The sequence below is a fragment of the Ammospiza nelsoni genome, chromosome 14 (genome assembly GCF_027579445.1).
Source record: "Ammospiza nelsoni isolate bAmmNel1 chromosome 14, bAmmNel1.pri, whole genome shotgun sequence".
NCBI lineage: Eukaryota > Metazoa > Chordata > Aves > Passeriformes > Passerellidae > Ammospiza > Ammospiza nelsoni.
The window spans coordinates 16,075,167-16,088,667 of NC_080646.1; the positions used below are offsets into that span (position 1 = coordinate 16,075,167).

The following is a 13,501-nucleotide window of genomic DNA, read 5'->3' on the forward strand; positions in this document are numbered from 1 at the left end:
AGCTTTGAATGGGTAAATGTAACAACACTCCATATTCCTGAGGTTTAACAATTTCTCTGACACAAATCTACAGGTGGGATTACACACTTAAATTGATTTGTTGAGTAATTGGTATAAAACATTTTTAAATCACAAGGGGGATCAGGAAATTGTAACTACTGTCCAAATATCTGCCACATCCAACATCTCAATGCTATTTTAGCTTTTCTGATGGCTGACTTTGCTGGGCCTAATCAGGAGTCCTACTTTCTTTAGGTTGGATTTTGAATTGGAACACTCTGGTGACCTGACTCTCAGCTCTGGTACAGACCCCACACAAGTCATAAATTATTCCTTGGAAAATTCACCCTGGGCAGGGGTTCCCATGCTTGTGCAGAGCTGCCATAAGCTCTACAGCTCTGCCCAGCATCTTGGGCTTAATCCTGTAAGATGCTGCAGAATATGGCCCCAATCCAGTAAAGCACTTAGGCACACATTTAATATAGCTGAAAATGCTCCTCTGTTCTGACTCACATCACCAAAATACCTCTGCAGATCAGAGCACATTCTCCTTCTGTGCTAACAAAAACCACCAAACAATTCCCAGTTAGCAATGCAGAGGTCCAGCACTGACAACTCATTCATATTTTTATTTCATAAAAGACATAGTCCTCCACAGCCAGGAAGAATTTCAAATGTAGAGTTGGTAAACCTAAATGGAAGGACTTCAGACCTTTAGAAGCACACAATTTCTCTTCATTTGGTGAATTATTTCATATAATTCTCCCATTACCAAGAGTGATTTTGTGCTTTTTGCATGTGTAGTCATTGAGCTTGCCTCAAAAACACTGAAAGTATACCTCAGAAGTCTCAGTAGGATGTCAGACTCTCTATGGAGTAACTAGTGAACCAAAGAAATGGAAGTGGCTCAGGAAGGGCATGGCCTTGAGATGGTGCAGGTGGAGGTTTCAATTCTAAATTCCCCACCCCTAAATCCTTCAGCATGTCATTACCTCTTCTATTCCAGCCCTGTTTCCAGGATTTACTACTCTCCACATGGGCTTATGTCCTGGTTTAGGGAAAATGTGGGAGAAAACCTCTAAAGGGGTTTCCTCTGGAAAGCAAATTCAAGAGGCTCCCTCCCCCATCTGGTTTGGGAAGAGATTTCCTTGGAGAAAAGTGGAAAAAACCTGTTTATTTAACAGGCGAAGCATTCACCAGCACAAAAGAAGAGAAATATTAACCAATAAAACTTGTTGTTGCTCTGAAGAGATGACACACTCAGCAAGTCCCTCTGAGGGCTGTGCTCAGCTCACTCAGTCTCTGATCAGTCCCTCTGGTGCTGGAAATGCCTCAGCCCAGGCCTGGCCCAGAGGCCACAGGTGGGAGCTGAACCCCTGCTGGTGTTCAGTCCAGAGCAGGTTTGAACAGCTCCAAAGAAAAGAGAAAAAAGAAAAAAATAACCACAGTCCAGGGAACTTCTTTGCCTCAGCTAGCTAAAACTAACTAAAAGCAAAGGAGAGCTCTGTCCTGCTGTCTGTCTGTCTGCAGACAATGCAGTCCAGGAGCAGGAATGTGGAGGAGTGAGTGCAGTGTCTGAAAACAAACTGTGCACTTCTTCTCTCCCCTCTCTGCTCTCAGAACCAGTCTTAAAAAAGGTGCAAAACTTTTTTTCTGGCCAGACCAATGGGGATAGGAGCATCATAAAGTCATCCCTGGTCAGGTTGTTATTAGGGACTGAGGGAACTGCAGTGCCACACAGCTGAACCCTGTGGGGACAGATGTAATTTCAAAATGGACCGGAAAAGCCCAGCAGCACAGATGTACCTTGGATTTCACAGCTCTTGCCATCATCAGTGCTAACATGCAGCTGCTTTATTTCATGCAGCACAGAAGACTAAAACAAAAACTGGCCACGAGTGGTGAAGAAACTGCAATAGGATGTATACTGTCATTCTGAAGAACCCAAACTACATGGCAGCACATTCCAGGCAAGAAGTGGAGGAGAAAAATTACTTTCCTGTGACTAGATAGCCAGATTATCTTAAACCCAGTAAAATGTCATAGGACACTAAACTCAAATATGGTCCAAATTTAAGCACTGTATTTTGGAGAAGAAAAAAGTAACCAGCAACTGAGTTTTGGTCCCTGCATTTGTTTGATGGCTACATCATCTAACATTCATTGCACATTCACTAATGATGTCTTAGAATTTTCAGATACTATTCCTTTAAAGATTGCCTTAAAAAACAATCACAGGGATGTGCCATGGTATCTCACAGACAGGTATGGTTTAGGTGCATGGCTTCTCAGATATCTTTTGGAAAGTACATGACTGCTGTCACTTGACTGGAAATAAGACCCCAAAGTATTAAATGATTCTTACATGCCTATAGCTCCATTAATTACTTGGTTGTGTTGGTATGAAACCTTCCAAAACACACAACTAGAAAAGCTACAATTATTGTACAACAATATTCTGGCTACAGTAGACAAAGAAGAGCAGAGACAGCAGTAAATAAATGAAGCTCCAACTCCAGCACAAGAGCTGTAGGAATGTAGGTGGAAAGGTTTGATCCATTAATCATGGAAATCAGGAAACAGCCCTGCTGTCCTCAACAGACACTGATTTAGGCATTACCAGAGCTAAGGAGGCTGAGGAAGGTAACAGGGTAAGTCAGGCTACAGAAGGTTTCCTACCAGTGCCTTAAGGCAGGAGGCAAAGAAAGGTCTGAACAGGATACTTCAAACTATTAACCTGGACAGGCTGGATGACACACACACACACAAAAAACCCAAAACAAAACTAAATCCACATGAAACTGGCTGCAAATAAGGTTCATACTGAATGTATTCAAGATTATATTGAAATGTTTCTCAAAACAGTACTGTTTCTGTGTTCAGCAAATATTGGTGTACTTGTTTAATAATTTGTTAAAACCTTGCAAATATATATTCTCATTTATTACTCCTGGTATTACTTTGGGTTTTATTTTCCAACAGTAATTGGAAATACACATGACATAGGCAAAGACTGCATCACATGGCTCATCCAACCAGGAAAAGTGGAGGCAGTTAAAAGTCTCTGGGGGTATATTTTAGTATTTTGGTATTCAGAGCTGCTCTCAGTTTGTATATTTCTTTTTTGTAAAAAAAAAAAAGAAAATTCAAACTTGATCTGATTTATTATATTTTCAAGAGAGAAAAATCAGGGTTAGAAAAGCAGCACTGTTTTTGGGTTTTGTACTCAAATATGCACTTCATGGAACTCTGAAGATATCCCAGTTTAAGGGCCAATTCTGCATGAAGAGAACATAAGAGACTTTCTGTATAGGAAAGAAAAGTCCACTGTGGATCATGGGAAACATTAAGCTTTAATTACAGTTTTGCTGCAATTCAAGGGTAGTATTTGGCAACAGACTGAAAAGAGCTCTAAGTGCAGTAAATTTTCCTTCTGCAGTATCTCTGAGCTCTAGGTGGCCTGAGAAATGCCCTCTGTGCTCCTGCAGGAGGTGCAGGTCTCTGTGCAGTGCTCCCTGTGAGGGCAGGCAGGCTCTGGCAGCACAGCAGCCCCGGGCACAGGGAGGTGCTGGGGGATTCCCCAGCCAGGGGTGATTCCCCAGCCTGACCCCCAAGAGCACCCTTTCAATAAAACTGTTTTACTCACCTTTATTTACAATAGGACAACACAAATAGAAAGGTACTTTTTCTTTCAAGTTGTCTCGGGTCTGGTACAGTTACATTTCTTTGCTCTATGTTCAGGTACTCATTCTAAATAACTTTAACTGGTACTGTGTCAAATTAACTTCTTTAATTAACTTGGTTTCTTTATTTTTTCTCACATAAACTTTTTGTGCTCCTTTTAACAATTTTTGCACTCTCCTTTTTTCTCTTAATCCTTTCTCATCTAACTTCTCAAGCTCTCTTTCTTTCTCTAATCTTTTCTCTTGCCCATCATTCAACTTTTTAAATTTTTTCTTTACATCTCCTGGTTAAAGGGGAGCATTAACAAACTTAACAATTCCTGACGTGGTTCCCTCAGTAAAAGTGGGTGGTGTTTTCTGCTCTCATTTTTATTACTCTCACTATTGATATTTTCTTTGCTTTACTCTGTGTAAAAGGAGAAAAATAGGAGGCTTTAGAAGGAGCAGCTGGTCTTACAGCTTCCTCTACAGGCTGAGGCAGAGGAGGTAAATTGTCACAGGACTCCCAAGCCTTATTCTTGATTGTCAACTTGAACTCTTGATTCTGACTCATCTCTCATAATTTTATAACTTCAAATTTGTTCAATTTTTTTTTTAAACTTAATCTCCAGAGTGCTGTCTGGGCCCTGGAAATCCATCCTGGGGGGTTATTCCCAACTATTCCCACTGCCCCGCCCCTTCCAGTGACACCTGACACCCCACGGCAGAGTGCACAGCCCGCACTCTGCTTTGTGCCACAGACCTCGGACCATCCTTTCCAAGTGTTCATCAACAGCCCTATGGCTTGTTGATTCTAACAGCGTGGCTTAAATTATTCAAAGTATGTACATAATTTTTCAATTAACAAACTGCTTGGCTCATGAAAACACATACACACAATTTATAAGTAAAAAACCAGGACTAAATATCTTATGATGAGCAGGTCACTATGAATTAAAAATGAGTTTTCAAATAAAATATTTAATGACATTTCAAATTAAATGAAACATTGGAAAATTAAAACTTTCATTGCTAAAGAGTCCTATTTAAGCACTTCAGCAAATCAGACTCTGGCAATGCATTGACCTGACTTAAGATTCGTGACACACAAGTAAGAATCAAACACACAGTCACAACTCATTGTGGTCTATACTCTAAATATTCCTATAGGGTGAATTAAAGAAAACAACCTCAGAAAAAGATAGAATATCCACTCACAGGGCCCCTGGTACACATGCTTTTGCAGAAGTCATTAGTAGAAGCAAATACATCAATTTCTACAGAGTACAGTAGATACAGCCACCAAATACAAACAACAAATGAATTTTAATCTTTCAAGCCTTTATTCTTTACCTCCTGGTGTTCTTATACTCTAAATACTTTAACATGTTTGTGAAGCATGCAAAAATTTACAAATTAAAGAAGTTATTTACCTACCGTAAACTGGTGTATCAACAGGTCCATCAGAAAAGTGATCTTATTACTAAAGAGAACATAGGTGCAGTTTTCTATGCAGTTGCTGCAGGTTAGGCTGTAAACATTTACTGTACTGCACAGTGACCTAAAAAGTCAGAAGGGAAGAAAAATTAGAATTTTACTTACTTAAGTAAATTAAAACCAAATAAATGGCAGCATCAAAAAATAAGCTTGCAGGAATTCACACTTATTTTCTTCAAATAATACCTTAAATGAAATCAATTCAATAACTTTAAAACAGTAAAGCCATACTTATCAGAAGCCACACACTCTATAGGTACTGCAATCTCCTGTAACCAAAACTCTGACCAGAACTGACACAGAATATCAGCCAATTTCACACCTGGATAGGTAACCTTTCTCTCTGTGTGGCTTACAGCTACAGAACACACTGACCTCAAGCCCTGCGGGAAGTACCTGACAGCAGCTCCCAGCTCAGCAGGGCCTGGGCTCAGCACAAGGGACAGGGATGCCCAGGGAGCTGGAAAAGCCACCAGGTGCTGGCCCAGGTGCTCTGGGGTCACATTGACCCCTCTCCTCAGAGCCTGCAGTGCTGCTGTGCAGCTCCACTGTCCCCTCCTCAGAGCCTGCAGTGCTGCTGTGCAGCTCCATTGTCCCCCCAGAGCCTGCAGTGCTGCTGTGCAGCTCCACTGTCCCCTCCTCAAAGCCTGCAGTGCTGCTGTGCAGCTCTATTTCCCCTCTCCTCACAGCCTGCAGTGCTGATGTGCAGCTCCACTGTCCCCTCCTCAGAGCCTGCAGTGCTGCTGTGCAGCTCCATTGTCCCCTCAGAGCCTGCAGTGCTGCTGCGCAGCTCCACTGTCCCTCAGAGCCTGCAGTGCTGCTGTGCAACTCCATTGTCCCCTCAGAGCCTGCAGTGCTGCTGTGCAGCTCCATTGTCCCCTCAGAGCCTGCAGTGCTGCTGTGCAGCTCCACTGTCCCTCAGAGCCTGCAGTGCTGCTGTGCAGCTCCATTGTCCCTCAGAGCCTGCAGTGCTGCTGTGCAGCTCCACTGTCCCTCAGAGCCTGCAGTGCTGCTGTGCAGCTCCACTGTCCCTCAGAGCCTGCAGTGCTGCTGTGCAGCTCCATTGTCCCCTCAGAGCCTGCAGTGCTGCTGTGCAGCTCCACTGTCCCTCAGAGCCTGCAGTGCTGCTGCGCAGCTCCAGCAGCACTGGGGAGCCCCACCTGTGGCTGGGGGAGAGGGCACAGCTTTGCAAGGGGAACAACACAAAACAAGCACATGCACAACTGCTCTCTGCACCATGGGCAGTGACTTCCATTTGCTCCAAATCAAAGTGTTCTCCTCAAAACAGGCCCTGCAGGGAAGCTGGGACCAGTCCTAGAGAATATTCTCACAGAGAAGATTAATCTTACCAAAGAGAACCCTATTTCAGAGTAAACAAAAAGTTTGTTTCTTGAGCTCTGCTTATCACAAAAGCCATCACTGTTACTTCACAAACACACACACAACACAAATGCATCATGAATACATCCAATATAAATACAGATGGCTAGACACTCAAACTGTTTCTCTAAAGTAAACCAAAATAAAAAGAACTTTCACTTTGTTGAGTTTTTCTCAACATATGAAAAAATGTGACTAAGTTCAAATAAGCTTCAAAGGAGAAAATAAATTATGAGCACTGCTGAAAGGTCATACAAAAGTGGGGCTGCAACAAACACCAAGTTACTGCACTGAAACCATCAAAGCTGGTATTTAACAGAACAAGCTGCAGACTAATTCAGAATACTTTTGGAGCTGAGTTTTAGGCTTTATCTTTCTCCTAAAACACTTTTTGGAACAACAAAATGATTTACACAATAAGGACTGTGGCTTTGCTGATGCTGGGCTCATTGCTGTGGCATCTGGTCCTTCAGCCTGGCTCCCCAGAGCTGAACTGGAAACCTCTCACATACATTGTATTTCTCAAGCAAAGGAAAGCTGGAAATGCTCAGAGGCCAGAAAAAGTGGAGTAAAATTCTTTAATTTGTATGGCTGGATTGTATTCTCTTCAGCTGGAGAATTTAGAAAATAAGTGAATGAACATTTATACTTTCCCTCCTTTTCTGACAATCATCATATTACTAGTTATATTAATCTAACTGTACTGGCAATTAATTTTACTGCCTAATTAAATCAATTTCAATCTGCAGCTTACATGACGTGAAAACAATATTAAATAAGGACTTATTGACCAAAGGCAGGTTAATTTTCATCTATTTCACCTAATTTTTACCATACAAGGATAACACCTAGAGATAATTGAAGCAGGACGCTTCATATGCATTTTCACAAATCTGTCTGCAACACTATTCTCTCTTCCTCTCCTGACATATAAAGGGATTTAGTTCCCCTTCTCTCAGTACTGCTGAAAAATATTTTCATTAGGCACCTCCTTCTATCTTTCATTAAGATTATTCCCTTGTGTAGGTATGTTTAGAGGGGGAGAGAAGAAACTACATTGGTAGTATCTATTTTCTGTTGAGAAGATGCTTTAAATCAGCTTCTGTCATTTTATCAGCTATTCTAAAACAAAGATCAATTCTATTTAAATATAAACATTATAATTCATCCAAAGTGTCAAATATGAACTTGTAGGTTAATTCTGACAGCATTTCAGAGTTCTGAGGTGATTTAGTTAATTCACTGCAATAAATGCTTTTTGATATATGGGATTCCTAATTCCTAAGAGGATAATTTATTTTACACTTGAAAACACAAAAACTTCTCACTTCATCTAAAGACCAAGTTCCACTGTACGAATGCATCACGCTTTCTTATTTCCCAAGTGACCCTCACGTCACAAAGAGTACTGCTGCTTCCAGAGACTCTGATAATGCCTTTGAAAAGGTGCTGGAAGCAAATGGATGTCAAATGAATTTTTCACAGCAATAAAGAGGGTTCCCTTAACTGATACCATAGGCTTGCTACCAGCAGCTCGTCTGAACACATTCTGATCACAGCGCGCTCAGCTCTGCCGCGGCTCCACGGCCTGACTGCAATCCAGCACCACGAGTGTCACACAGAAGTGTCCCCAGGTGGTTGGCAGTGTTAAATGGCAGATTAGAGACAGCACAACTAATTTCTTTACTTTAATCTTATTAAGAGAACAACAGCTGTCAACTGTCACCATTTCTGCACAAGGCCGCCGAGACAAGCGAGGGGCTGCGAACGGCAGAGCCACAACTTTATTCACCCACACCTTCAACTGGCTGGCATGGAAAACCCAATGCACTTTCCACCCTCTTCATCCCTTCTGGAGGAAAATAACTGCTCTGAATTGCAAAGGTGTTATCTCCAGAGATGCCAGAGGCAGCTGAAGGGCTGGAGCAGGAGGCTCTGCAAAGCAGGTGGTTATTGATTACGGCTATTGCTCTAAACTTTGTATCACAGCCACAAATCAGCTTTCAGCTCTGGCCCCTGCACGTTCACTCCAGCCCACGGCCAGGCTGCCCTCAGATGCAAAGCTTTCCTCCAGAGTAAATCCAATTATAAAAACCTCCTTATGGTACACAAGCTTGGAGCCAAAAAAGAAATCTGTCTTTAAACTAGAAAAAAATACGCATCTGTATGTTATGTTTATTTTACATGAATATGAAGGAGGAGGAGAGGAGGATTCATTTTAATAAATTTAGATCTCAACAGTTTATATATCTGCACGTGATTATTTTTTAATGTTAGCTCATCTTCATTTCCTCAATTTGCCTGATATAAACAAGTTGACAAACTTATATTAAAAATACTGAGGCATTAACAACATGCAATCATGGAAAACTAATCCATGATAGTGCATCAGGATACAGAGGCAAGAACTCAACTTATGCTTTACAAAACCCAGGGCATCATCAACATACAACAATTTACCTGTTTAAAGTGTAAAGCTCTTCCTTATTCTTACAACTTCTGATGTTACAAATGAACATATTTTGATTATCAATGAATAACCCTAAAAGCTCAGTTTGACAGTGCAATAATACAACACTAAAAACACTATCAAATTCAGGATGTGTTAATTCAGTAGAAAACTGCTCATTTTTAACCAGTTTGAATGTTATGCAGCAGTCTGATGGGGAAGGGGATCTTTATTGGAAGTTACCTGCTGAGTTGCAATGAATTGGGAAGTGAAATATTACTGAAAATGGTGCAAAGAATGACTGTAGAGTGGAATGGGTAAGGAACCATCAAGGTAAAAATATGGACTGAAACAACAATAAAACTTCATGAACAGCAACACCACAGCTTAAAAAGTGTATGTTCCTAAACACAAGTAAAAATTACACAGAACAAGATACAAAACCAGCTCTTAGCTTAAAATAGTTCTTAGTGAAAAATGTCATTCGTATCAATGCTATCCAAAATATTATGAGGACACTAATTTCTTCTTTTTATGTATGTAATTATGGTTTGAGCTTTTTTACCCTGATAATATTTGCTTTAAATATATGATGCAAGAAAGTGTATGAAAACAGAAGATATATTAAACTTGACTTCAATCCCATCTTAACTTGTAAAGGTCCAACCTTGTTCCTTACACAATTACTGCCAATTTCTCTTTTAAAATACTCATCACTCAAGGAAGTCAAAGCATTTCCCAAATGCTAATTAAACAAACCCTACAAGCCTCATTTGTTAGCAGGTTTGTTACCAACATGTCATGGTAAATGAGCTGCACATTGCAAGGCAACCCAGGGGAGGAGACTCATCTCCTGCTCCTCATCTGAAGGCATTCAATTGTTCTGCTGTGCAGCTCCCATTTGCTTTTCTGTACAAGAAGAATATCATAGGGCTCCAAAATCCTTACAAATTCTGCTGACTGTGTCTTGTTTTGTGGAGAAGTGGACAAATCCTGGAACACTACAAAATGCTGCTTTGAGAAATAATATGGCTGGACATTAATCTTTATGTTAACACCAAAAACAAAACTTACTATAACCCACTGTTTTCTCTTTCCCTTTTCCAGTGATTTATTTGAAGGGGAGGAAAATTGCCCCAACACCAAATGTATCATCTGTCTCATAAATGTCATGTCCTCCTCACAGCATTTCCCATCCTGCTGCTCTGACTACTGAGCTGGACAGTGGTACAAAACAACAGGCATATTGTTAAATCTTCTGATAATAAAGCTTTATCTTGTAGACATGGGATTAAAGTTCTGAGCTGCACCATACAGCCAGGATTTTGGGGAAAGAGAGATGTAGATAATAGCCCATGTAATCTCCTCACCTACTTGTAAATAGCTTATCCTCATCACAAAGCAACAGACGAATTCTCAATTTAAGATGAGTACAAATGGTTAAACATTGCAAGAACCCACAAACAATCTGAAGTACAGCAGTGTCCTTTAGCAAAGCATATTTGGCTGGGGGAAGACTGGAGGGCAATTCATGGAAGATCTTCATTCAACTTCCCTCCACAGGGCTTTGCTTTGTCTTTAAACAGAGAAAATTGCTAGAGAAAACTGCTCCTTCACTAGATTCAAAGTTCAAGAAATCAGGATGTAAATGACATTTGCACAAAAGAAAGAAAAGTAACTTCAAACTTGTTTCAACATTAAATGAGAAATGTGATCTGAATTTTCTTCCTCGTTTAAAGAATTAAACATATTCGGTGATTGCCCTTTGTTCTGAACCTCCCTTGAACACTCTGTATGCGAAAAATTTCTTCAATCCTTTCAGTGAGACCCTAGCAATACCTGTGAAAATGGTTTGTGCCTGGTTCAAACTGCTCATAGCAAGTCTCACCCTCTGGAACTATTGTTGCTTTCAACAGTTGAGGTGCAGATTGCACAGAACATTCTTCCCCACCAAAAAGGCCACAGAAATACCAAGAGAGGAGCCTCTGCATCCCAGGCAGCAAGACCAAGATCCTTGGGCCACTTCCAGCTGACTCCAGACTCCCTAAGCCAGACTCTCACAGACCAAGCCTGCAAGAGCAGTTTGCTTTAGAGAGCAGGATCCTGTGTCAAATGACGTGCAAGCTGATGGATAACTTCCCAACTGCCATACTTTCAGGTGCTTACAAACTGGAAACTGCAATTTGCTGTGAAGTTGAATGAAATGCTGTATTTCAGGAGTGGAGCAAAGCTCTTCAGAAGATGTTTTTAACACACAATGCTGTCAGAACAGTTTATATGAATCTCTTTTCTGCCCCTGTACTTCCTTCGGAAATACAGCTAGTGGAAAATCTGTCTTAATAAAACAATGTTTAGAGAATTTTTCAAAGATGCAAAAATTATTTTTATAATTCAGTCATGAACAGGCTCAGGAATCTGAGTGATCACTGGTCTGAAAGGGCTGTGAGATAGTGACTGTTAGAGAAAGGAGAACCTCTCATCGACTGCTGGGATGTGATTTCTGTTACACAAATGTGGCTGACATGGGGCTTTATTTATCAGCACAAAAGTACATCCTCAAAATGCCTCACAAACTTCAAACACAATGTTTTCAGCAATGTAAACACAATGTTCTCAAACCTTCTCAACAAAGGTTACCAAAACAAGACTATTCTTAAAAGGAAAGAACAAAAATCAAAGATGTATGGGTTGTGCACATTCTAAGAATTTAAACTCAATTTAAACTAGGCTTTATGGGGGCATATAGTGCAATCCTGTCCCTAGTGAAGTTTATCCCACACTGATGAGATCACTCAAAATTAGAGACTCTGAAGATGAAGAAGATCCAGGGCTGTCCATGAGCTGCTCCCCACAGGCCCAGCTCAGGATTGCACACCAGAGGAGCTGGCTGGACCTGCAGCAAGTGCATTTGGCACGACTGCAAAGGCAGGGATTTTATTTATTCTCTTAGAAGTGCAAAGTCAAGATATCTAAAAATGTTTTTTCCTTAGTGGTCTTTCCTAGCACTTCACACTTATGTATGTCCCATAATGCATTATCAGCCAGTTTTCATCCAAACTCTCACACTACATTACAGCAGTGCCTAAATTACAATTACACCAATATTACAAAATATCTACAAACTATGACAATGGTACACACCAGGATATTATGGGTTTGCACTAAGACCATGCCCAGCTGTGCTCTGAAAGCACCTATGTGCTCTTGACTGTATAAAACCTACAGTTAGAGATTAGGGAAAAGAGCATGCTTTTGAGGTACCAGGCTTTGCAGGAATTCTGTATAGTCACCACCTTCTTTTTTAGGGATTAGGCATTTAAAGCCTTCCATTCTTCTGTTCTGTAAAGAGGAATTTCTCTAATCCACAAGAATTTTGATTTACCTGTTTGTAGACGCCCTTTCAGCTAGCAGTATCTTGCAACTATTTAATTTTGAAAGCAGACAGATTCCTGTGAATTACAACCCTTTAAAAAATTCCCCTGCTTCCCACTAGAGATCTCTGCAGACTAACTTCAAAAGATATGGATCTCCTCCTCTGTTAAAACACAGTTTTGTCTTTTCTCTTTTTACACAATTAGCTGCTGTTCAAATATATCACAGCTCAAACTAAAACCACCAAGTTAGTAAACCAGTGGCTGAGTGGAAATGTCTTTCCCCTTCCATGGCACATAGAACAGCACAGTTTTTTGCTCTAAAGTCCCACCCAGGACTAGGAGAAGAAGAAGCAGTGAAGCAGCAGATATGAAATGAATATTCCAGTGATTCTAAGTGCAGGTGAAAGACCCATCAAACTCACTTAAAGGGAACCCTGGCAGCTGCATTCAGGTTGGTGGGAGAAGTCACCATCTGAAGAACATTTTCCAGAGCAGTCAGTCCTCCTGCAGCCCGGAATGCAATTTTATCTGCTGCGTTCTGGAGAAACACAAACATAGAAGAGAACCAACAGAAATTAAAGAAATGTTTACATAAAGGGTACATCTGACACTTGTGGATTCTGCCAGAGTAGAAAGTCCTTAATACATTCATTTAACATGTTGGACACTTTTGAAAAAGAGCATTTCACTGCCCACGTAGAGCAGGAATTGAAACTCTCAGGTGTTATGTTCTCAATTATCACATATACATACCCAGCACTACACAGGTAATACACTTCAATACCATATTTTCTGTAATGACATTGAATTACAGGGACTTTAATAAAGTTCACCTTTATCTGTTGCCATTACCTTTGGAGCTATGCTGCTTTGTATGATTTTAAAAATACAGACAATTTCCAGATGGGTAATTCCTCCTTTTTACAAACTTTTTCAACAGAAGACAACCTCCAGGCTTGGTTTATGAAAATGCATAAAATAGCTTAGGCAGATCCCTTTTCCGAGGTATCCACTTGGAACTTGCACATACCAGAATTTTGCACTTAATTCCCATCCTATCGTTATTGTCACAGTTTGCAAATGACTGGGGTTTTGCTGCAGCAGATCCAGTATTTTAGAACTTATACTCTTGTCCTTTC

The 13,501-nt window shown here is 40.7% G+C and overlaps 1 protein-coding gene across 3 annotated transcripts in view; it reads right to left on the reverse strand.

Moving 5' to 3' along the window:
- Nucleotides 1-13,501, reverse strand: part of SCAPER (S-phase cyclin A associated protein in the ER) — a 136,549-nt gene that overhangs the window by 37,955 nt on the left and 85,093 nt on the right. For all 3 annotated transcript variants that reach the window (XM_059482023.1, XM_059482022.1, XM_059482024.1), the window contains exons 24-25: nucleotides 12,785-12,900; nucleotides 5,100-5,223 (exon numbers count right to left, since the gene is read on the reverse strand). In XM_059482023.1, the coding sequence (XP_059338006.1) occupies nucleotides 5,100-5,223; nucleotides 12,785-12,900 (240 nt within the window). The remainder of the gene's footprint in view (nucleotides 1-5,099; nucleotides 5,224-12,784; nucleotides 12,901-13,501) is intronic.